The sequence below is a fragment of the Crocuta crocuta genome, unplaced genomic scaffold (genome assembly GCF_008692635.1).
Source record: "Crocuta crocuta isolate KB4526 unplaced genomic scaffold, BGI_CrCroc_1.0 scaffold345, whole genome shotgun sequence".
Taxonomy (NCBI): Eukaryota; Metazoa; Chordata; class Mammalia; order Carnivora; family Hyaenidae; genus Crocuta; species Crocuta crocuta.
Window position 1 is genome coordinate 3,466,482 of NW_027527574.1, and position 26,979 is coordinate 3,493,460.

General features: G+C 33.9%; 1 protein-coding gene across 6 annotated transcripts in view; it reads right to left on the minus strand.

Annotated features, from left to right (window-relative positions):
* LRBA (LPS responsive beige-like anchor protein) overlaps positions 1-26,979 on the minus strand; it is a 720,310-nt gene that overhangs the window by 144,336 nt on the left and 548,995 nt on the right. For all 6 annotated transcript variants that reach the window (XM_077770789.1, XM_077770783.1, XM_077770775.1 and 3 more), the window contains 2 exons: positions 19,433-19,573; positions 18,279-18,398 (listed from right to left, as the gene is read on the minus strand). In XM_077770789.1, coding sequence (XP_077626915.1) covers positions 18,279-18,398; positions 19,433-19,573 — 261 coding nt within the window. The remainder of the gene's footprint in view (positions 1-18,278; positions 18,399-19,432; positions 19,574-26,979) is intronic.

The window sequence follows — 26,979 nt, forward strand, 5'->3', positions numbered from 1 at the left end:
ACACTTGTGGGGATGAGCACTGAGTGTTATGTGGAAACTAATTTGACAATAAACTATTTGTAAAAAAAAATAATAATAATAAATAAAATCCACACTAAAAAAAAAAAAAAAAGAGTTGGACACTTAACCAACTGAGGCACCCAGCAGACCTTAAAATAAACTCTTAATAAATCTTATCACATTTAATCTTAAGAACTTTACAAGGTATCACCTTCATTTTAAAAATGAACTAAGGCTCAAAGAAGTTAAGTAAACAGCTGGTTTATCTAGATTTGGAGCTTAGATCAAGATTTGTCAAACTCTAAAGGCTATGTCCTTAATTATCAAATAAGCATGAGTTCTACTTAAACAGTATACATAATATTGTATATATTATGCATTTAAACATAAATTAAATAAATTAAACAGAGAGAGAGAGAGAGAGTGTGTGAACAGGGGAGAGGGGCAGAGAGGAGAGAGAGAATCTCAAGCAGGATCCATGTTCAGCACAGAATCTGATGCAGGGCTTGATCTCAGGACCCTGGGATCATGACCTGAGTCAAAATCAAGAGTTGGACACTCAACTGACTGAGGCACCTAAGCGCCCCAATACTAAACATTTTAAATACAAGTTTTTAATATATATTCTAAGTAATTCTTAAAAGTAAAAAAGACTTTGCATTCTTTCATAAGAAAGTGGCTCTCCTGAAAAAAAAAATATATATATATATATACTATATATATAGTATTTATTATGTGATAAAATTGATCAAACAAGAATTTTATAGTATGCTACAATTATCATTTACCCAAATACAAAGATAATTCACTTTATAACTATTATTAATTTGCAGAATTGTGCATCAATAAACTGCAACTTTGAGAAATTTTACCAAAATGTCTTATTTCCACTCCAAATTACTTGTGCTAATAAGAAGAACGTTACTTCTCCCAAGTCTCGTTCTACAATAAGAGGGAGGATCACATCTGTGTATTCAAAATCAAAAGCATATTATGGCTTAATTATTTATAAATTCTTTTTAATTTCAATAATATCTGCCCTCCCCATCCTTACACCAAGATTCTCCTGATTAGAAGATGTTGCCTTTCTTTTGTCTGCTATACTGACTATGCTCCTGGATGATAATTTTCCTATATCAAAAACAATGATAATGGATGAGTTTCAGACAGTAGGTTTCTCCCAAGTTTTAAAATTTGGGAAATCAATCATTTCTATTATAAATGAAAAATATACACTGTATAGTAAAAATACATTAAAAAAATCTACTCTTTTTCAAGACCACACTAGAAAGCAGAAATGAAACAAGGGTGTGATATTTTATAACAATTTTCATACAAAGAAAGTCTTCAAATCATCCTACATATAGCACTTAAATTCTTAAGATTTTGTATATTTTTCTCATTTTCTACATGTGTTGTTTTATTCAGGTTGCTGAACAAATTGACAAAAACATACTTGCTCAAAATAGAAATGTTCTTTCTGGTTCTTTTACAAGTTCTAAATTCAAGAACAGAAATACAGTTTGTTCCTAGATCACTACATTTAAACACACAAATTTATTATCAATTTAAATTGTTTTGTTGCTTTAATGTTAACAGCTTATCCTACATATAAATTCACTTAATTAATGGAGCAAAAATACACATAAAACAAAAATGAAATAATTTCTTAAGTTTTGTCTATCTGGAAGGGGGGAGAGAAAGAAAAGCACATGGGAGTGAGTGCGTGTGGGAGTGGGAGAGAGAGAGAGAGAAATAGAGAGGCAGACAGAATGAATCTAAAGTAGGCTCCGTACTGTCTGTGAGGAGTCCAACCCCGTGCTCAAACTCACAAACCATGAGATCACGACTTCTGCTGAAATCAAGAGTCAGGCACTTAATGGACTGAGCCACCCAGGTGTCCCTCAAAATAAATTTTTTTAACATTTATTTATTTTTTGAGAGAGACAGAGACAGAGCATGAGCGAGGGAGGGGCAGAAAGAGAGAGGGAGTCACAGAATCTGAAACAGGCTCCAGGCTCTGAACTAGCTGTCAGCACAGAGCCCGACGCAGGGCTCGAACCCATGAACCATGAGATCATGACCTGAGCCGAAGTTGGACACTTAACCGACTGAGCCACCCAGGCGCCCCCCCCTCAAAATAAATTTTTAATTAAAGACATAACCAAAGCAATTTTATACTTTTTAAGTCTTTAGTGCACTATGTTAAACTTTCAGATCTATAATTTCTATCTTACTGGGAGGAAAGTAATAAAGTTATCAATTTCCATTCAATTACCTAGATTTTATCTGTGATTGCCTTCTAAGGATAGATATCCTGTAAATTCTGTACAGTGGACATTATAAAAATATTTCAAAATTAAAAAATTTAAAAGTGAAGCTTAATATTTCACCTTTTAGCGAGATACAAATTAAATCTCTATTTTTTACCTCTCACCCCAAACCTCTCCTATTTCAAGAGTAGTCAGATAGTTCCAGAACATTTGCAGGGTCTATAGCATAAGCCTCTTGAGAACATTTTTTTTTCTGTCTTTTGTGAAAGTCTAAGCAAACAGAGCCAATTATGTAAGGTGTCCAGGAGACAGGAGAAGCAGTATCAAAAATTAGTATTCTTAAAGATAGAAGCTAAAGAAGAGAGGTGTTGTCCTCAAGATTAGGGAAACATATTTCTTAAAATCTATATATAATTGGCTTTCTTTCATCCTGAGGGCAAGAGGTGGGGATGAAGAGGTTAAGCTAAAACCCAGGGGATAGCAAGTGGTGATCAAGGTCATTGCCTGCTCATACAGTACCTACGTATGTATTAGAAAAAGGCAACCCTTCTACACTAATGTAGCCAAAGGGTACTTAGTTTGGTAAGTGTACTACCAGCTGGATTTCAGCTTCTATTCCTTCCTTCGGTCAAGTGCCAGCATACAATCTGCCCAACTGCCTAACACGGTAGTCTCACAATGGTGCACTTAAGAAAGCTGGTCCCTTGGCGCCAGGGCCTTTGTAATCAGCAACTATTTCCTAACCCAAACAGTGCCACCTGCTTCCAAAAGACGATGTGTCTTAGACAATGAGGATATGACCAATGAACAAGATAGAGAGAAGATGTGAGGGCCAATTTTCTAGGTATCACATAAGCCTGGAATAAGAGGTCCCTGCTCTACTCTCTAAAGACTGTGAATGAATTTCCTACTAACCTAACATGAAGAAGATTTGAATTTGAATTAGGACATTTCTTATACACTTGAGGAGTTGGTAATTATGAATTATATATGCTTCAATCATAAAAAGACATCAATATATTCAATGATAATTCTTTCTTTTTTTTTTTTCTCAGTGATAATTATTTCTAAGGAGGCAGAATGGTAGGAAGAATGCAGTATGGGCAGAAATATAATGTAAATGCTACTTTCATTAAAAGAATAAAACTTTATAATGTATAGAACTGTTGAATCATTATATTGTACATCTGAAACTAATATAACACTGGATATTAATTATATTTGAATAAGAAAATATATGTTAAAGTATTTGAAAAATTAAAAAAAATAAAGAATAAAATTTTAAGGAAGTTCTTCTTATTTAATTATTTTATTAGGTAGGCTTATGAAGGGTAACATAACACATTATCACAAAGAAGTATTTATTCAGTTTTTGTTCTTTGCAGAAAACTGTGTTAAAATCTGGGATATGGAAACATGATTGTCTAAATTGCTAAATAAGAGTGAAAGGACACATTTATTGGGAGGAAATTGGTTGTAGGAACAAAGAGCATTCCAGAAATTCAAAAAAGAAAAAGATGCATAAATGTTGGGGTGAACAGAGAAACCTTTAGGGAAAAGAGCGTAATATATTGTATTTCCCTAATACAACACTCATCAAACTGTACTGTAATTGTCTGCTTGTATTTCCCTTCATATTGAAGGCTCTATGAGATTGAAGACTTTACTTATTTTGTTCAGCATTAAACCTCCACAGCCTAGGCACAGTGTGTAACCCATATTAGGCATTCAGTAAAACTCTGTGGAATGAATGATTGAAAATGGTATTTAAAATAAAAAATAAATAACCAGAGAAGGAAGATGAGAATAGTCCTGAGAAAGGGGATACAGAGATTGAAATGTGCCTATCAGTTGTTTCCAATGATCAATGAAGAACAATTTCATTGGTTTAGAGAGGACGGTATACGTGTGGTGGGAGATCAAGTTGGAGATGTAGGCAGGGTCAAACTGTGGAAAGCCCTGAATGCCATGCTATGAAGTTCTGCTTTTTCTTCATAAGAAAAAAAAACTTTCCATTAGGAAATTTAAAAACTTAACATGAATTTAAAATGAGATAAATGTTTCTAAGATGTTAACAGTTAAGAGAAAGATTACAAAGAATCTACATGTAATATCCAGGATATCATCAAGTAAGCACAATTAAGTTGAGTAAAGAAGGGAACACATACACTTAAAACATAATACAACCTGATTATAGGAAAATCTACATAAATAAATCAGTTGATGGAAGTTGAATACCCTCTTACTATAAAACAAATGTACTTACCTCAACTGAGATACAAACAACATTTGACATAAAAGTATATATAATGCCTAAATTTTACTATGGATACAGTGACCTTCAAGTGTACATTACAGAATTCCATCTTAATCCTAAAAGAATCTTCCTAAGAACCATACTTCAATACCAAATATTAAGTTCAAAATTATCTCCTTTGACAGATGATATTTAGTAACAGAGTGAAAGATTATGTTTAGTACTTCTAATGTACATTTACAAAGTGAAGTATGTTTTATATTCATCAGAACAGAACATTCAGCTCTGGATAAAAAACATATGCTCAAAAATTCTTTCTAACACCAGCGGAAAATGAGAAGCAAAAATACCGACAGAAGACAGAGATATTTATAATTCACATTTTCATCTGACTTGCTGTCAATAACTTTAATCTCTTTCTTTTAATTAGGCAGATGGGTCACAGAGGCAGGTAACATGGTCAAAATATACTGTATCATCTCCTAAAATAAAAACTTGAAAGGGTCAACCAGAGGTTATACCACAGTTCAGGATAAGCCCATTGCTTTGATCACAAATCCTAAGGCTTTCATGGCATAATGACAAGGATTGGTTGTGACCACACATATGCTTTAGTTTTCTTTATTAGGATATGATCCCCACTGATATGGCCTCTTGCAGGGAGGTTGTAAGATTCTCTAATAGACGTCAATTCTATCCATTCAACTAAAACCATCACTTCAATTATACCTGGGTAACCTAGAAAATACTAATCTATTAACCCAAAAAACCAAGAAAATCAAAACTAAAAACAAACCAGAAGATGCTACTTTGGAGCTAAAGTTAAATTTTTATTCTATTCTTACTGAACTATAAGATCCTGACAACTCAAATATAAGAATAATAGCAAGGTAACATGTATACTGCTTTGAGGACACTGACAGTAAAAACAATGTTGAAGGCAAAATTTTTGCTTTTCATCATTGGGAAGATGATATTTTTATGAAGCAAAAAAAAATCCATATAAGCTTTATTAGTGAATAAAAGAGTTAGTGAACAACATGTTATGGAAAAAAAGTGAACATGTTCTGAGACATTTTAAGATTCAAATATTTATTTTCTTAGCCCACAAATGAGGAAAACCTTTTTAAAAAATTGATTAGAGTTGAACGGTATCTATTAGTCATTTTAAATGGACTGTATATTGGAAAGTTTTCAAATTAATGTTTAAATTTAGTTTCTCCTTATTTGGTAGATAAAATGTCATTTTTTCCTTTAATAAAAAAATGTAATAACAATTTTTAAAAGCTGGAGAAGGAAAAATAATCTATAATCCTTCTAGACAAATCCAATAAATATCATGTGGTTTTAGATATTATAAAACTGTCATTTCAAAAGCACTTAAATAAAGAAAAATAATGGATTACAAACCAATAAATAATAGATAATCTATAGCAATCTAATACAGTAGAGAAAAATGACTGCATTTGAGTCTTGTCTATTCAACTTAATGGTCACATGCCCTTAAATTAATTTTTCTTCTGACCTGACGCTTACTCATGTGAATTGTCATTTTTAAAACACAGGGTTGTTGTCAGGCCAATAATACAAAATTCTACATACACATAAGATATTATTATTACTATTACTATTATTGTTATTAACATGACCTGTGATAAAATCCCAAAATTAGAGACTTGACTGATTTTCAAAGCAAACAGGTCATTCACTGAATTATGCCCATTCATAAAAGCACTTAATATAATTCTAAGAGCATTTTTAAAAAGTTTACTTTTAAAAATAAAATGTCCACAAAAATATTTGAGACTTAATAATTCCCACTATAAGTTTTAAAACAAAAAGTTATTTTTTATTAGCAATCATAATATAGCCTAACATGCCTCACGTTATGAAGACCCTGAATATTTTATAGTTCTCTTCTGCTTTCAACACGTTTTGCACTTCTATATTTGGACTGGACATCTTAACTGAGCTGTTTGCTATTCTAGGCCCTATCTTCAAGGAAATCGTAATCTGAGAAGAGATAATAGACATTAATAATGCAAACAACAGGCAAGGTGTAACTGCCATAAATAAAATGCCCTCTGTAAATCTTTTCTGGAACAAGTTGTAAAATACTTAAATATATTCATAGAGCTATGAGTATGGGAGAGAACAGTGAATATCAGTGTCTAGGAACATATTAATTTATAAACATATTTTTAATTGAACAAAAATAAGATCACAAGTCAAAAAGCAAATCACAGCTGATGTGTGTACATTTTTATAATTCAGGAAGAATTTTCTAAGTGCCTTAAAAGACGTCTTTTTCTGTTTAGTACAGAAGTAGCATAAGAAAAATATTCAGTGTTTCAAGTAATTTTTATCAAAAACCCAAATAATAGATCATTGTAGACAAAAAAGTGCAAAGTTAGTCAATGCTAAAAAAATTAGTGCATAGGAACATCATTTAACCTATTGACACATGAAGAAGGGTTACAGAGATATGGTTAAATGAACAAATCTGGAAGTTGTGCGTAAGTTGTATATAAAAACAAGAATGAATAGACAGTTCCATTAACATATGAATGTTTTACATTCTTAAGAGAGAGGTGAGATAACTTTAGTTAACTCTAATGTGGATGTGAGTGTGAAAGAGAGAGACTGATGGGAAAATATAGAAGAAAAAGATAGAAAGAAGGCAGGCAGTAGAGGAGGGAGGGAGGACATACAGCAGAAATGTGCAAAGGATGTATTAAAAAGGTAAGATTTCAATTTTACTTTCTTCTAGCTTTCAAAAAATTCTGATTTAAAAATATATCTGAAAACAGTAATAAATAATGAAAATATTTTAACTAAGAAAATAAAACTTACTAAACAATCAAGTTTATTTAAAAAAACAAATGCATCAAGAAATGCATGTGCAGCCATTATGTTCTTTAGCTATAGTTAAGCACTTTCTTATAAATGGCTCTAACACCGATGCCATCAGCATCCGTGGAATGTATTATGGCAGAAGGCATGCTGATAGGAGAAAAAAGGAACCTAACTTATCTTCAGATTACAGACTCCTGGGACTTCGGAGGCAGTAGAGGATAAGTCAAAGGTCTCATGTTTTACAAATCTCACAAGACACACGTAAAACTATTCTATTATCATCTCCATTTTTATCGTCTCTATTATTTAACAAATGTGTACACTTAAAACTTTTAAGGGCTAATTCTTAAAGCTAAAACTCATTCATGTAATATTACTGATAGTCATTTATTTACAAATATTATTTAGCCTGCGGGGTTGAAAACATTATTTTTAATCTCTTAGAATTTAATTGCATTCTCTCTACTTAAGTACAGAATATGCAGTATTAACCATACTCATTTTTAAGTTAATACAAATTTTACATTCATTACTAATAATATATAATAAATTATAATATAGGCTTTTAAATTCAATGTCAAAGATATGAGCAGTGACAGGATGTTCATATAGACTTCTTTTGAAAGCTATAACAGTAACAACTCAATCTGTCTTAATTGTTAAAATGTAGAAAACTGAACCGTTCCCACCTCTTGGTCAGTAAATGACCAAGCAAATGACATTCAGCTCTCAGTTCTCTTGTGGACAGAAAAGCCTTCCTAAAATATGAAGTGTTAGTAACCCCATTCTATGTGAAGTGCAAATCTACCTAGGTTTTGCTGTCTCCTTCTAGCCAGGATGGCCATATACTCTCCTCGTTCTCCACCTCTTAGTTTCTGGCAGTCTCTTTCATCAATTCGTTTTTAGATGACATTTTACAGTAAATTCATTCATTCATTCATTCATTCATTCATTCATTCAATCAATCAATCAGTATTTACTGATTTCTTTTGCATTTTTTAAAACATTTTTTTAATGTTTATTTTGAAAAAGAGAGAGACAGAGCACGAGTAGGGGAGGGGCAAAGAGAGAGAGACATACACAGAATCTGAAGCAGGCTGTCAGCACAGAGCCTGATGCTGGGCTTGGACCCACAAACCGTGAGATTGTGACCTGAGCCGAAGTCGGACACTCAACCGACTGAGCCACCCAGGTGCCCCTTACTGATTTCTAACTAAATACAAGGCATTGTTCAAAAGGCTGAGGTCACAATGTGTACAATACAAAAAGTCCCTGCCTTCATAAAGCTCTAGTGATGGAGACATAAACAAACTAGTCTGTATGTATCACATTAAATAGTGGCAAGTACTATGTAAAAAAATAAAACAAGATAAGAGGACACAGAATAATGAGAGATGATGTGGTGTTATTTCAGAAAGGGTGTTCAGAAGAGCTCACTCTGGAGGAGGTAACATTTTTACAGAAACCTGAATAAAGTAACAAAATGAGTCAAGTATAATCTCAGAGAAAGTGTTTCAGGCAGAGAGAACATTATATGCAGGAGTGGACTCAGCATTTCTGAAAAGGAACAACAAAGGCAAGTGAGGGTACAGTACAGTAAGAGAGAACAGTCAGAGAGGCAATAAGATAACCAGAGAGGACCTCAGTGGCCACACTAAGACCCTGAATTTGGTTCTAAGCTAGATGAGCAGTCACTGGAGAGAACTTAACACAAGAATATGATCTGATTTATAATATCAAAGGATTATTCTTACTGCTGTATAGAGAAATACATGGGGAACAGGTGAAGTAAGAAATTATGGCCACGTAGGCTAGGGCCCTAGTGATGGATGCAGTGATAACTGGTTAGATTCTGAGTCTATTTTGGAGTTTGAAAAAATGGGAAATAGGCTGTGAGTGAAAGGGGCGAATCAAAGATTCTAAGCTTCTAAAGGCCTGAGCAAACTGGTAAACGGTGCTGCCAAAAGCTGAGGGAAAGGCAGGATATTTTCTTTAGGTGGGGAGGAGGATAAAAGGAGAATAAACAGTTTGATATTGGACATGTTTAGTTTATTTATTTATTTATTTTTTAATGTTTATTTATTTTTAAGAGAGAAAGAGAGAGTGCATGGGCATGAGCAGGGGAAGGGCAGAGAAAGAGGGAGACACAGAATCTGAAGCAGGCTCCAGGCTCTGAGCTGTCAGCACAGAGCACTATGCAGGAACTGAACCCACAAGCTGTGAGATCATGACTTGAACTGAAGTCGGACGCTTAACCAACTGAGCCACCCAGGCACCCCAGGACATGTTCAGTTTAAAATACCTATGAATATATACCTGGTTCAAAAGGAGCTAGATATATAAATCTAGAATTCAGGGGAGAGCCATGAGATAAGGTGTGATCACTTAGGGAAAATGTGCTGATACAGAAGAGATCTAAATCTTGAACCCTAAGGTACTCCAATAATTTAGGGTATGAAAACAAGATAACCCAGTAAAAAGGACTGAAAAAAATGGTAAGAAGATAGTCAGGAAAAGGTGGCTCACTATTCCAGACACCAGGTCAAGAAAAGGTTACTCCTCTCCCTGCCCCCAAAATGAGGATCAATTAATTTTGTTAATAATGGTGATAGATCAAGTACAATGAGAACAGAATATCTGAATTTCACAGCACAGAAGCTGTTCATCAATGGCTGTAGCAAGACTGATTTCAGTAAGTAGTACAGAAGAAAGCTGGATCTGAATGGGCTCAAGAGATAATGGAAGCTGTGAGGAAGTGGAGAAAAAGGAACACACAACTCTTCTGGACTTCATGATAAGTATCACCCATTATTCTTTTTTACCCTACATGCCTATGAAACATTTCTGAAACTTAGGCATGAAGTTTCAACTAGTAGGTGATATTATCCTCATTATTAAGAAAATATATTATTGTGTCAAAACTTGAATTTAGACATTTGCTCTATAAGCCTGCTTCACTGTAATTCATAGCATCATTTATGAAGACACCCAACCTAAAGAATCCTCTTCAGGCATATGGTTAAGAGACACACAAAAAGATGCTGAACACAACCTATCATCAGCGAAATGCAAATCTAAACTACAATGAAGTATGACCACACACCACACAGTGGACCACACAGTAGAATGGGTAAAATCAAAAAGTAAGAAATAACAAGTGTTGGCAAGGACGTGGAGAAAAGGTAACCCTCATTGCATTGTTGATAGAATGTAAAATGGTACAGCCACTATGAAAAACAGTATGGGGGTTCCTCAAAAGATTAAAAATAGAACAACAACACAATTCAGCAAATCCACTTCTGGGTAAACAAAAACACTAATTCAAAAAGATATATGCAGCCCTATGTTTCCTGCAGCATATTTACAAGAGACATGATACAGAAGCAACCTAAGGATCCACTAACAGATGAATGAGTAAAGAAAACATGGATGTGTGTGTGTTGTGTGTGTGTGTATGTACATAGTTAGGTAGTTGGAAAGACTGTTGCTCGACCATAAAAAGGAATGAAATCTTACCATTTGTTACAACATGGACGGATCTAGATGGTATCATGCTAAGTAAAATAATTCAGATGGAGAAAGACAAATACCATATTGTCTCATTTATATGTGAAATCTACAAACAAATGAACAAAGGTAAAAAAATGGAAATAGGCTCATAGACACAGAGAACAATCTAGTGGTTGCCAGAGGGGAGGGTAGTGGGAAGTTGGGTGAAATAGGTGAAAGCGATTAAAAGGAAAAAACTTCCAGGGCACCTGGCTGGCTCAGTCAGTAGAGCATGAGACTTTTGATCTCAGGAATGTGGGTTCAAGTTCCATGATGGGTATTGAGATTACTTAAAAATAATATCTTTAAAAAAAGGAACAAGTTTCCAGTTATAAAATAAATAAGTCATACAGAAGTACTATACAGCATAGGGAATATAGTTACTAATATAATTTTGTATGATGACAAATGGTAGCTTGACTTATCATGGTGATCACTCTGTAATTATATAAATGTTGAAGCATTATGCTGTACACCTGAAATTAATACTATTCTAAGTCAACAATATTTCAAGTGAATAAATGAACAAAATAAAGAAACAAGTTTATGTCTTTCTATCCTTACAGTCAACCAAATGCCAAATCCTGGAGAATTACTTTTAACCCATCCCTTGAATTCATCCTCTTAGTGTTTTAAGCTCTAGGAAAAAGCCAATGAACAAAACAGTTCAATTCATGCTGTCATGGAGCTAATGTTCCAGCAAAATAATATGTAATAAATAAATATATGTATGTCAGATGATGAGTCATATGAAGAAAAATGAAGTTGGAAGTGAGTAAAAGAGCTTGGTGTGAAGGATGCAATTTTAAATGGAAAGGACAGAGAAGGTGACATCTTACTAAGAAGATAACATCTGAGAGGTGCCTGGGTGGCTCAGTCTGTCTGTTAAGCATCTGACTTGATTTCAGCTCAGGTCATGATCTCACGGTTTGTGGGATGGAGCCCTGCATCAGGCTCTGCACTGACAGGACAGACCTTGCTTGGGATTCTCTCTCTCCCTCTTTCTCTACCTCTTCCCTGCTCACACGTGGTCTCTTTCTCTCTCTCTCAAAATAAATAAACATTTCAAAAAAGGTAACATTTGAGCAAAGACTTGAAAAGGGTGGAGTGAATCGTTAAGGGCATCTATTTGAAGGAATTCTTAAAGAAAAAGGAAAAATAAAAACAAAGGCTCTGAGTTGAGAAGACACTGGAATATGTGAAGAATACCCTGGAGGTCCTGCTTAGAATAGCGTGAGCAAGGGGCAAACAGGACAAAAAGAGATCAAGAGCTAATAGGATTTTGGAGGGGAGCGGTAGGTGGGTGGCATAGTCTTGCACTGTAAGGACTTCAGCTTTTACTCTCAACTGGGAAACCAGTTACTCAGATGGCAAAGACTGTGGGCAGGGCAGGTTTAAAGGAGTAAAGATGAGGACTTTGGTTTTGAGCATGTTAATTTTGACGTACATTTTAATATAGTCTAAGGGAGATGCTGAGGAGCTATCAGGAGAAATGTATAGGCTAGAGACATAAAACTGGGAGGTTAGTTACGACCCTCTAGCATCCTCTATGTAACTCCAGACTCACTCTATGAAGTCATCCCCTTCACTGCCCCGGTCAGAATTAATTTCATTTTGTATATATCTTATTACACCACTTATCAATGTCTGACTTGTATTAAAAGTAGTTTTATGTACACCTGTCATTCTCATCTGAAGTTATGTGAAATAAAGAACTGTTTGTCTTACCCTTTTACTCCAAGTGCTGTCTAGTATATATTACATACGGTAAATAATCAATAAATGCTGACTTAGGAGCATTTTTGAGGATTTTAGTTCAGCTGTCATAGGAGGTTTTCACTGAAGGCAAGGAGCTAGATACTTATTTCCTCACTAAACCTGCTCCTTCGTGTTCTCTACACACATGTCCAAGTCAAATTTAATCTTTCTCTCTGTCCTTCATCTTACAAGACCAATCACCAAATCTCAACAGTTTTTACTTTCTAAATACATAATAAATTCATCTACATTTCTCTACTACCATTGTCACTACTGCATTCAAACCTCCACTGCCTCCCCTCTAATTACTTTAACAGTTTACAGATTGCTTTCACTCTTGCTCATTGCATAATACATATTTAAACGCCAACCACAGTGATCTCTTTAAACCACAAAAATTTGTTCATGTCACAGCTCTGCCTCAACACTTCCAAGGTCTCCTTACTGCCCCAGGATATTTCAACCTCCTTACCAAAGCTTATGCAGCCCTTTATGATAGGCCTTCCATTTCCTCTTTCCTCTCCCTTCTCTTCCTTTCAGATGCTATGAGCCCACATAGCCTTAATTGCACTGAACTGAAGGGACTGTTTTATTGTCAGTACCTCCTCTAAGGAGTGAAGGCAATGGTTATGTCTTATTTGCTGCTGTATCACAACTAGGGCTTGATAGAATATAAATATAATCAAAATAAAAAAAATTAAAATTAAATATTACCTCAGGATTCCATCAAATCTTTTACTCCAATTTTATAAAATTTTACTATTGGTTATTTTAGTACTGTATTATTAACCTAAATTCTAGGCCTCTGGAGAAGTATAGTTCTCCAATAATCTTCACTGGAGATCCATTTACTACTGCCNCTCTTCAATCCTAATTATTAATAATTTCTATAGAAGAGAAGGAAAAGAGTTTAAAATGAGCAAGTCAGATTGTACTTAATCACTAGATTAAATGAATTGGGGGGCACGTAGGTGGCTCACTCAGTTGAGTGTCTGACTTTGGCTCAGGCCATGATCTTGTAGTCAGTGAGTTTGGGCCCCACATTAGGCTCTGTGCTGACAGCTCAGACAGAGCTTGAATCCTGCTTCGGATTCTGTGTCTCCCTCTCTTTCTGCCCTCCCCTGCTTACATGCTCACTCTCAAAAATAAATAAACATTAAATTTTATTTAAAAAGATGAAAAAATTGATAATAAGGGTACCTGAAATAAGTATGTTGCCTCAAAGCCAGAGGGAAATCTCAGTGACACAAACTACCTAAAAAAGCTTGGATATCTGTGTAATATTTAGATGTCATTGCCTAGTGGAATTCATTCAAGCTTTATGAGTTTATGATTTGCTTCACAAAATTTGGTCATAATGGTTCAGTAATCTATTCTGTACTTCAGTTTCTAAATTTGAGTTTTTAAAACTTGGGGGGATTTTCAAATATTATTTATTACAGTGATGATTCTCCAACCCAATTTCAACCCTCAAGAATTTATCTATTATTGGTACTACCTATCAATAAGTAGGTGAAGTACAACATCAGGAACATTGTCCTAAGCATACATGGCTTGATACAGTAGCCATTAATTTAATAATTTAATATTGATTACATGTTTAAAGAACAATATTTTGGATATGTCAGGTTAAACATATTACTAAAATCAATTTTACAGGGTTTTGTTCACGTTTCAAAATGTGACTACAGGGGCCCCTGGGTGGCTCAGTTGGTTAGGTATCCGACTTTGGCTCAGGTCATGATCTCGCGGTTTGTGAGTTCGAGCCCCATGTCAGGCTCTTTGGTGACAGCTCAGAGCCTGGAGCCTGCTTCGGATTCTATGTCTCCCTCTCTCTCTGCCCCTCCCATGTTCATGCTCTGTCTCTCAATAATAAATAAACGTTTAAAAAAATAAAAAAAATAAAATAAAAAGATAAAATGTGGCTACAAGAAAATTCAAAATTATACATGTGTCTGGCAACTGTGGCTGGCATTATATATCTATTGAAGAGTAGTAAGCCTACTTAAAGAATTGACCAGCACTTCAAAGTTTATCCATGAAGAATGAAAAACATCATTAAGGACCATATCTGAACTGAAACTACCAATAATAACACAAAAGTACAAATGATCCCCAGAACTTTAAAATGGTAAATCATGCTAAAAATTCAAATGCTGGGGCGCCTGGGTAGCTCATTCTGTTAAGCGTCTGACTTCAGCTCAGGTCATGATCTCGCAGTCCATGGGTTCGAGCCCTGCATCGGGCTCTGTGCTGACAGCTCAGACCCTGGAGCCTGTTTCAGATTCTGTGTCTCCCTCTCTCTCTGCCCCTCCCCAGCTTGTTCTCTGTCTCTCTCTGTCTCAAAAATTAAAAAAAAAAATCAAAGGCTGTCTTAATAAAATTTAATAAGGTCTTTTTCTTCTCTGAAATAAAAGAATTCATATTTTTATTTTTGTTTCATAGGAATAACCCTTATTTTTTTAGTAAGCTATTCTCTCAGTATTAGCAGAATGCAAGGAAGAGGGTTTCTAAAATATTAAGGCAACAGTTCCCCTAGACCACAGAAAGAGTTAAGTACTAGAAATGTTATCATGTTGTTATTTTTCCCTGAAAAAAAAAAATACTAAATCTTCTATCTACCTCACAACACTTCATTTTTGTGTGCGTGTTTTATTTTGAAGATTTTATTTTTAAGTAATCTCTATATCTAACACAGGGTTTGAACTTATAACCTCGAGATCAAGAGTTGCATGCTCTATAGACTGAGCCAGCAAGGCAGCCCACAACACTTAATTTTGGTAAAATGTCACGAAAACATTTTAGAAAATGGATATCATATTCATCAAGCAACGTATACTTTAGAATACACTCAATAAAGTGATTCTCAATACCCAGTCTCATGTTTCACTATTCTCTTTACTCTTTAACATTTTCCTTAGTATTTTCTGAAATTCAACCCAACAATATAAAGATCAGACTATAATTAATATGACTGCATATTCCATATTCCAATGTTATATGTTATTACATACTTTTCAAAATGTTTGAAAAGTTGTAGGGACCAGATTAGTTCATTATCGATACAAAAAATGGGGTAATTTATCAATGTCCTATCAACCCTACAGATATTTTGTAGTTTAAAAAAAAAAGAGAATATGCATATTAGGAGAACAAGTAGGTTTTAGCAAACAGTCCTGAATAAAATATGTGTGCCTCTGAACATAAATGAAGTCAGAGTTATGAATAAAACTATATTTTAACCAAGCCAAATCAAATTGACACTTGCAATTAAAAAATAATTAACTTTTCTCTTCACTTTGTACTCTATTTCTTCATATAAATGCTTTATAGAACACTGCTAGAAAGCCAGAAATAAAATAGCAAAATAACAAGAACTGAAATTCTACTATTTGTCTAGTAGTTAGGGCTGTTTTATTAAAGCCTTCTGGGCATAAAAAAAAAATCTGAAATGAATTTGTTTCTTAATTATCTATGAAGGAATAAGAAAACTTAGGAAGGAGAATGGTAAAGAATTTCATGTGGGTTTTAAATTTTGTTTGTTGGTTTTTAAGTTACAGTTAGTTTTGGTGAGTTTTAACTTTTGTACAGGTAAGGTATTTTAAGGCAAGTGTTTGGATAAATGGAAGTAGAATTGTGCTCACTGAATAATCTGGACAGAAAAAGGCTGAGATTTGGGAAAAAGAGATGACAAAACTACAAGGATCTATCAGATGCACCTGCTGTCCAACAAAGCATTAAGCAGGAATGTCCAGTACTTAGAGGTAGAAAGCTGAAGATGTATACACTAACTTTATTATGGACAAAGAAAAAATTCAAATTTGTGCTTATATTTTTAAATTTCAAGTACCAAACTTAAGTACAAGGTTATAACCTGGTCATGAGATGCTTCACCAATGAAGGAATTAACATTTTTTTAAAAAAATCATGTCTTCAATTTGACAGAAAGTTAAGTTTATCACTATTTACATGAGTCCATATCCCTTACTTCTCAAAAGAGTTAAATGAGTAATTCAATAGCTTTGAGATCAGAAGTAGAATTCAAAAATAATTATTAAATTGATTAGCTATTCTCATTTACTGTTATCTAATTACTCATTTCAAAATTATCTACTGATGATTCTTTTTCTTTTTTTAAAGTAAGCTTTAGGCTCAATGAGGAGCATAATCGTACAGCCCTCAGATCAAGAGTCACTTGCTCTACCAACTGAGTCAGCCAGGAGCTCCTTTACTGACAGTTCTTAAATAATATGATATATAATTTCAAGAGTATATTATTTGCAATATCAAAAAATCCTATCGATGTTTTCAAATAAAAGATTATTTCTTTATGTAATGTAATCTTCAATAAAATACCTCTGATATAAGAAATGTCATACTCTATTGTAAGATAAAGTGCGTGAATAGATTTTACAGTCTATAAAGTATCTAAAAGATAATTATCATAATAATATTTTTAAAAATGTTTTATTTATTTCTGAGAGAGAGAGAGAGAGATAGCATGAGCAGGGGAGGGTCAGAGAGAGAGGGAGACACAGAATCTGAAACAAGCTCCAGGCTCTGAGCTGGCTGTCAGCACAGAGCCCGACGCAGGGCTCGAACCCACAAGCTGTGAGATCATGACCTGAGCTGAAGTTGGACACGCAACCGACTGAGCCACCCAGGCGCCCAACATATTAATATTTTTAAAGTACTCTATAGTAACATAATATTAGTAATGTAACTTTTCTCTTTTAAGCTCCGATATTTCTTATATGGTGCCTAACATTTTCTTCAATACAGTATAACTATTTATACACAAATCATATTTATTTATGTGGCTATAAGGAGTTTCACATCCATAGGCATATCTCAGTATATTCAATAGCATCTGACCCAGCAGGAAGAGACATTAGGTTATGAAAATAAAATACTGCAATTTCTGAGGGTAAAAACAAAGATCTAGTAAGAATTATGCTAGCTACTGTGCAAAGTTTTTTATTTTTTACAATAGTGAACATATAGACAGGAGAAGAACTCTTTCTCCTCACGAATAACGCAGTCTTTACCAAAGAGAGGCAGGTATGAATTTAGAACCAGTAGCAGGTAAAACATGATTACCTTAAGAGACATGGGAGATCTAAAACAAAATGAAATGAAATAAAATCAATTAAATTAAAAGTCTGAGACTCTTCTCATAGGATTTTATTGACTGTATTAATTTTATTCATTGAATAAAATTAATTTGGATTAATTTGGAATGCCATTAAGCATGTTACCTTACATCCATACTACTATATTTTTCCTTTCAAAAACTATTTAAAGGAATTGGAAAAACCACCATTCTACAGTTAAAGAAAAAGAGACAGGGAGACATACAGCAGGTAGTGACAGACAAAGAAAAAAGAGAGAAACAGACAGAGAAATTCTATACATTGGTTCTTGGCCATTTAATTAAAGCTTCAGCCTTTGAGGCTTCTCTTCAGTAAACAGTGCTATACTGCTAGGAGAGAAATTGTAAACATTCATTCAACAAGGAACATATTGACAATAATAACTATAAAACCAAACATTTCTGGGGGAAAAAAAAAGAAACATTTCTGTACCTTAATATCAGATGTATCACGCTGACAGTTTCGCCAAGCTCTGGAAATTGATGAAAAAGTTCGATCTGCATGATCAAATTTCCCTCCTTGCAAATTTAGGAAATAAGTTGTGAAAGGTTCCTAAAAAATAAGGAATTAAAAAAAATCCATGTTTCCTCATGCATAAAAATGTGGTTTTTATAAATTATTATATTTAGATACTTTAATGACTAATAGACATTAACCAGCTATATACAAACTAGTATGGAATGGGAACTGTACATCTAAATTTTACATGAATGTACTTAAATTATTTCTGCTTCTGAACGAAACAAAAGAAATGTTTCCAAAATTTGGCATTTTCAACACTTTTCAGATTTTCTTCTTTTCCAATGACAATTTATTAATAAAATTCAGACATAAGTTAGACTGCATTTTCTTCATAGTATGGGGAAATAACCTAATATGTAATTTTCCTATTGTTATGGCTCAATATTTAATTTATGATTAAGAAAGAAAAATGTTTAGAAGATTTAAAAGCCTCCTCTTAGTTAAAGAACACTTAAACACATATTAGTAGATAATTGCTTGAAATTAGCTAAGCACTATAAATTACTTCTAGGATTTATGTCTGCCTTACCCTTCTAACAAGCTTTAATTAATGATGTGCTGCTAATGCTTTCCCAAAGAAATTACTTTCTAGTAGATGAATCACCTTTCAATTTTACAGAAACATTTCTTGTTTAACCAATATATTATCAATACACAGCAGCCTTGGTATAATCTATAAACACACCTTATTCCATTTGGAGCAATTGAAATTTCTAAAATATATGAATATATGTCTATCTTAAAATCTTACTTACTTATTTTAATAGACTCTATTTGAAAATAACCTATTTTACAACTTAGAGTCTGAGGAGATATCAACCAATTGAAAAGGCAAATTTAAGAAAAAAAATTCACATAATTCCAGGTGAAACATTTTTAAGGCTATTCTATTTTAAAATATTATCAGATATATACCAAATGGGATAAACAGATACTTATAATTAGGAACCTGATAACTGAAAAAAATTAGCATTCAAAAAAGATGCTGATGACTTTTAACTACTGCATATTCTTCACAACATTGAATTTATGTATTCATGGTTTATTATTCAAACTGAACTTACTATTCTTAGCAGCCATGCAAGAACAAAACTTGCAGTTGAGTAATGAGTACCATAGTGGAACTTGGGAACCTGATCATCTTCCCATGATTCATAACGCTCTGCAAAGAATGCTGCTCTTTTTGGATTCAAAGCTCCTACTGGCTGCCAAAGGAGAAGGAAAAAGCAAAATAAGAATGCAGAAATGTAATCATCTTTTATTTCTTCCTTCAAATGTTATTCTATTAGAAAGTGTGAAAATGAATTTAAATGACATATATACACTATTGAAGCAAAAACATAGTGTTATATTCAGAGAGTGGATTGAAAACAATTCTTTCCACTACAGGTTTAACACACACATAAAAGTAGAAGAAACTGGTCATTTCTCAACGAGTCTAATTTCTGTTGAACATAGGTTTTTAAGCAGCCCATACGAAACAAGCATTTTCATAAAGAAATTACATGAAGTGAATATCAGCTATATAATACTTTGGAAAGCACCTATAAAATCCTATTAAGTTAATTAGAAGCAACAACCAGAAACACAATCCTGATGTTAGAGGATTAATTTACAATAGCTTCTGAGAAGAAGATGAAACAAAACTGGAAGGGAAAGAGGAGTACAAGGAAGAGACTGAAAGAAAGGATTAATGTAAATCTAGAAATTTATACTAGTATAAGTAAAAGCAGAATTTAGAGGATAAAAATATCTGCCTGAATATTATATATACATACATATATATGTATATATGTGTGTATGTATTATATATATTATATGTACAAACTATACAAAGAATAGAAGACAGAATATGAGCTTGTACCAAAAAATAATACATTATAGCAGAGGGCAAAAAAGCAGTATAACAAAGTGTTGAAGAACGTGGCCTCACAGGAATAGTAATAGTACTCAGTCAGAAGGTTGTTTTGGAAAATAAGTAATTACATGTAAAGTCCTACAAACCATGTCTGACAACATTCAGTGCTTGCTATTACTTTTAAAATTATCTTCCAGAAGTGGGGTAAAGTTTGAATGAAATAACAGCCTACAAAACCCCTGGAACATCACTTAGCATAAGATAAGAGCTTGATAAATGTTAGCTGGGTATCATTATTGTTGCTGTAGCTGTTTTTACTTAGGGAATACATGAACTCCATTAAAAAGTAGGCAAAATTTTGTGTGATTATGCACATGTACATTTTCTTAAGGAAGGCATACAGAGTATTAAGATTCTCAAAGGGGGTCTGAGGGCTCAAAGAATGTTAAAATCAACTGCTTTAAGTAATAATTCATTCTCATAAAACATTCTCATCTCTAGAAAATCTCTATTCTTTATTTAAAATATAACTACCATTTCACTGAAAAAAAAAGCTATATGTAAGATTACTTAATGAAAACCTAGGAGTTAGTCATTTTTCATTAATAGGAGAAAGAAAATATCTTAAACATCTTATTACTTATGGGGGTTATATGTTAAACTGAAATAATTTTAAAAATGGGCTTAAAAAGAGATGTTTTCAGAAATAATTCTGTTAAAAATGAAGCAAAGTTAAACTAGTTTTTAAATTGCTTTTCATGTTAACATGTGATTTAAAGCAACTTTTTAAATTCATCATTTTTGCTGTCTTAACTGTTAACTATTTTTTAAAACTATCTTTAGCACTGTCCTCTTTCTATGGCTTGGTTTGAATCCATATTGTAAGCCATTTTTTTACTTTACAAGCAGATCTTTAAAAATCTTTCAATGATTACTGTTTTAAATCAGTATCATGGTATACTAATTTAAATGCCATCTTTTAAAGCATTAGTTTCTGTACAGAAGAATTCTGTAAATCTGATTTACTAAATTTATGCCAGTTAAGAATGGAAGTGACTCCAAGAAACCTTTGTTACAGAACCAATTTGGAATGCCTTTAAATGTATTTTAGTTCTTCTCCCTAAAGACTGAGACATGCAAAAGGAAAGAAGAAATAAAATCATTGGAAGACAAATTATGTGAATTAAAAATAGAATCAATGCTCCTTTTGTATAGTTCTGCAGCATATTAAGTATTCACTTTATCTGCTCCTATTTTTATTACTCTCCAAATGAGTATACCTCCAAAATCAATAGTTATAGAATCACGTTTCTTGAATATAATGCTAAAACCAATTAGGATTGATTTCACCAGCATCTGAGAAAAAAATGGCATCATGCAGAGATCTATATAGGTAGAACCCACAGTATTGATTCTGGCTGTTATTGTTACAGTTGGTTTCTGAAGCCTCCTACAGGACAGCTATCAAGACATACCACATTTATTTGTAAGCATATAAAAAAGAAGTCCCCAAATAAAAGAAGGTTAAAAAAAAAAAAAAAAAGACCAGTAGAGCTGGTGCAATGACAATGATACACTATCAGCTTACTCAGAGAAGTTACAGTGGGAATACACACATTGAATTATACATTACGCGAAAGCACTGATTTATTGTGGTAATAACATCCACCTCATTAAAAGATTCTGCTTTGCTGCAGTTGGAAGGCTACATATTGTTTACTGCTATAAATTAATGGCAGTGCAAAGAAGACTGTGGAACCGTCCTAACAATAGATCTGTAATGACAGTGCTGTATATCACAGCTTCCTCAGCAGCTTCATAATAAAATGGAGACAATGTATTGAGCTAATACATTCTACCATGCTGGCCCATATTTTTCTGACAACCGCTTTAAAAGATGAGCTGAATCCAACTATGTTATAATGCTGCAAAACATTTAACTAAGCAAGAGTCAGTCATACACTGAAGTGCATCATAGCATATTTAAAGTATTGTCTAAATCAGCATTTCAAGATGTTTATTCATGTCTGCAAAAGAACTAAAAGTAAATGCAGATGGCTCCTCTTACTTATACAGTATATTAAGAGTAACAATTGGAGGGCAATTCAGTAAGATGCCTAGCACTATCTCCTACAGGGAGCTCTTTGTACAATTTAACTTTATATAAAAGCTTGACAGAGTATTTTTTTACATCAGCAAATTGATTAAAGGAAGAAGAGCAAAAATACTGGTCATTTAAAATGGTCATAACTTCCTGGAAAAAAATCAATAAAAAATAGGTATTGATTAGAGAGTTACAATTCAAGGTCATAACAAGGTAAAAATAAATAGCCCTAGGATATAGAAAAATAATTTTAAAAATTATAAAAAGCTAACAAATAAAATCATGTAGGATTTTTAAATCTACAGAATAAAAAGCACTTTCACCAAAACAAGATAAAAAAGTGGTTCAAATAAAATAGAACGATTTAAAAATTACAGTATCAGGACTACCAACAGAAGCACTATATTTGGAAAAAATAGAAGAACCAGATTAAAATAGAAAGAGACAAAATTAAAGGAAAAAACACCAAAATCCTTGAAAATGTATAAATAGGAAAAAATCACTATTCTTAGGATATTCTAATATCACAAGCAAAATTGACAACTGTGGTAGAGTGAAAAGTAATTTTTTTAAACAACTATTTTTAAAAATTTATTTTAGAAAGAGAGAGAGTACAAGCAGGGGAGAGAAGGGTGGGTGGGGGGGGAGAGAGAGAGAGAGAGAGAGACTGAATCCCAAGCAGGCTCCATACCCAGCATGGAGCCTGGTGCAGGGCTCGATTCCAGCACCCTGGCATCATGACCTGACCTGAAATCAAGATTCAGATACTCAAATGACTGAGCCACCTAGGTACCTGAGTATTAAGTGTTCTGTTTGAGAAATAGTAATAACACCTTCCAGAAGAAGATATGCAAAACAAAACTTTCTAAATCAGGTTTCTTAAGAATATTACAATTAAAAAAAAATCTTTTTATTGCCTTCCTTGAGAAGTAATTTTACTAATTAGTAGAGAAAGAAAAATACTGCATATAAAATGCCCAGCTCAGTGCCTGGCACACAGTAAGTTATTCATAATAATGATTATTACTATTTTGCAGCTTATTAGATGAATAATATTTAAGAAAAATGTTGTTAAACAAGCTTGATGAAATTAGTAGTCTGTTACGAAAGAATATAATTAAACATCATAATTTTCTAATGGTATATGCAGTACTGTGCACTGTCAGAAGCCTAATAGCACACAATAGTCCCAATAAGCTATATTACCCTACCTCAAGAAAATAACCAAAAGCAAAATTACTCTTCAGAAGTCCAAAGGGCATCTAACCATTACTATGAAAAGCATATGAAATTTCAAGCAAATTAAAATCATCTACTACATCAATTAACAACAAACTGCTTTGGTTTCATAGACCCCTTTCAAGAAGGAACATAACAGACTTTCATCTAATTACTAGTAAAAGTTAATCATAAAAAGAAAGGACATTTTTATTTTTTTTTCTTTCATAGTTCATTGTCAAGTTCGTTTCCATATAACGCCCAGTGTTCATCCCAACAAGTGCCCTCCTCCATGCCCATCACCCCCTTGCCCCTTGACTCCATCCTCATTAGCCCTCAGTTTGTTCAGTATTCAAGAGTCTCTCATGGTTTGATTCTCTCCCTCTCCCCAATTATTTTTTTCCCCTTCTCCTCCCCCATTGTTAAGTTTCTCCTGATCCACTTATAAGTGAAAACATATGGTATCTGTCTTTCTCTGCCTGACTTATTTCGCTCAGCATAACACCCTTGAGTTCTATCCACGTCGCTACAAAATGGCCAGATTTCATTCTTTCCCATTGCCACATAGTATTTCACTGTATAGATAAACCACATCTTTTTGATCCATTCGTCAGTTGATGGACATTTAGGCAGAAGGGCTTTTTTAGAGTTGATACATTCTAAGTTTTTTTCTCTTTTTAAAAATTTTATGAAATCTTCCCTAAATTTATTTAATACCTCTAGATTATACTTTGCAGTTTATGAGATATTACATATTCTTACAGTAAATATTACATATTCTTACAGTTTATGAGACATTATTACATATTCTTACAGTAAATATGTGAGCTAGGTATCCCTGGTTTTTGTTTGTTTTTATTTGCGAGAGTGTATGTGCCTAGAAAGGGGGAGGGGAGAGAGAGAGAGGGAGACGGAGAGAGGGAGAGAGAGAGAGAGAGAGAGAGAGAGAGAATACCTTAAGCAGGCTCCAAACTTAGAGCAGAGCCTGAAGTGGGTCCTGATCCCATGCTCCTGGGATCATGACCTGAGCTGAAATCAAAACCTGGATGTTCAACTGACTGAGCCACCAAGGCGTCCCTAGATATCCTTGTTTAAAGTTTTGTTAATGTTTATTTATTTATTTTAGACAGAAAGAGAGCACACACAGGGAGCACACAAAGGGAGAGGGGGAGGGGGAGAGAGAGGGGGAGAGAGAGAGTGAGGGAGAGGGAGGGAGGGAAGGAGAGGGAGAGAGGAGACAGGGAGACAGAGAAAGAGGAGACAGAATCCAAAGCAGGCTCCAGGCTCTGAGCTGTCAGCACAGAGCCTGATGTGGGCTCAAACCCAGGAATGGTGAGATCATGACCTGAGCCGATGTCAGACACTTAACCGACTGAGCTACCCAGGTGCACCTAGATATCCCTATTTTAAAAATGAAGAAGTATCTTGAGTGACCTAATTCAAAATCAACATAAATCTAGGGGACACAAATTCAGTGCTCAAAAATCCAGTCTTGGGATCATTTTATCCATCTCAAACTGTTCTTTTAATTAAAAAATTATTTTTCCTAATTTCAACAATTTCCCAATTTCTTTCTTTTCTGTTTTTAAATGTTTATTTATTTCTAGGAGACAGAGAGAGAGACAGCGTGAGCAGGGGAGGGTCAGAGAGAGAGGGAGTCACAGCCTGAAACAGGCTCCAGGCTCTGAGCTGGCAGTCAGCACAGAGCCCGACGCGGGGCTCGAACCCACGAACCGTGAGATCATGACCTAAGCGAAAGTCGGACGCTTAACCAACTAAGCCACCCAGGCACCCCAATTTCCCAATTTCTTATATTTCCATTTTTCAAATGTGATACTTATTTAACAGGTTGACACAAAGACTAATAATTTACATAAAGTGCTTAGCAGAGATCCTGGCACAAAGAGAGTACTTGACAAGCATAGCTGCTATTAATGTTGTTCTGTTATTACCACCATGACTGACATAAATCCTTCTTCCTTTTGAGATTTATATGTTAACTATTCTAATGTATATCAACCTTTCGGAAGTGAAGTTCCAAAGTGATGGACCATGATTATAGTTACTAAGAAAGTTAAAGGGAATTGGCAAGGAATCTCACAAATCAACAAAGCAGAGATTTGCTTGAGTTAACAATTTCCCTTTTAAAATCCAAGTCTCAAAGAGTGTTTTACATCTTTCTGTGAAGGCCTTCTTTGGAAAAGCATTAGATACTACTTGAGATAAGAAGCAGAAGAGAAATTTAAGGAAAAACTAAAAGATTGTTCTGGCACATAAGACACAGAAATAGGGCCTTTGGAAACACTAAACGACAGGATATCATAAAAAATACATTTTGTAGTTATAGGGGAGTGGTGAAGAGATGTCAAAAGTGAAAAGGGGCTCAGGAAGGGGAGGCCAAAGCATGTAACTATTTTTAGGATCTTGCTTAGGATCTGGATGACTGGCCTAAAGCCAACTACCAATGTCATCTTCATTTGGTATGATTTGGAAACTGGAAACATCCTTTAATTCTATGACTACACATAAAGCTTGTCTTACAGTATTTAAGAGGTCATGAGCAAGAGAAGCTATACATTATTTTATTTTTTTCCTGGAAGTAGAGTAGGCCTAGAGACACTGAAAAAGGGCCATTATAAAATAAGGGCTACAAACTAGCAAGGAAAAGATAACAAAATGTTGAATTCAATGTAATAGGAATCCAATGTTATATGTTATAAGAATGCCAGATTAAAGGAATGAAGATTGTTAATCAGGTAAAAGGTATCTCATTCATGGATGGATTAAACAAAAACTTCAAATTCAGCAGATGAAAGAGGATGGACTATCAATCAGCAAATGTGATATCATAAGATATGATTGTTCCTGATTAGAGAATAATGATTTGGTTTGTAAGATTACAGGAAATAAATACTGTGTACAGATTTAAGGGTCCATTCGATCTGATGACAATGCTACTATTTATTCGATACAAGCAAAGGTTCTAAGAATCTTACATAAATTACCTCCTATTCAGAACAACTCCTTAGTATATAAAACTATTAGTATTCCTAATTTATAGGCAAGAAAGTTGAGTCAGAGAAGTCAAATGACTATTAATGATTGGTTACCTACACAGTGGCAGGGCAAGATTTAGAACCAACTCTAACTACACTAACCAGCAGATCCTAGAAAATTTGGGTTCTGTGGGTTGATAAAAAATGCTGCTGGTGAATTCGTAAAGCCATTAGAATCCTTTCATGGGAGGTTTAGATTAAAGATCCTTTTGAAAAAGTGCTATTTACATTTGTATCCCTACCTATCTAATGTGTGTGGATGTCACTTTAGCAAAAGGTTACACAAATGAATTTTAGAGAGAAATATTTTGCTTGGGGACATGGAAAGATGCTTGGCAAAAAAAAAAAAAAAAAAAAAAAATTAGAAAAAAAGTG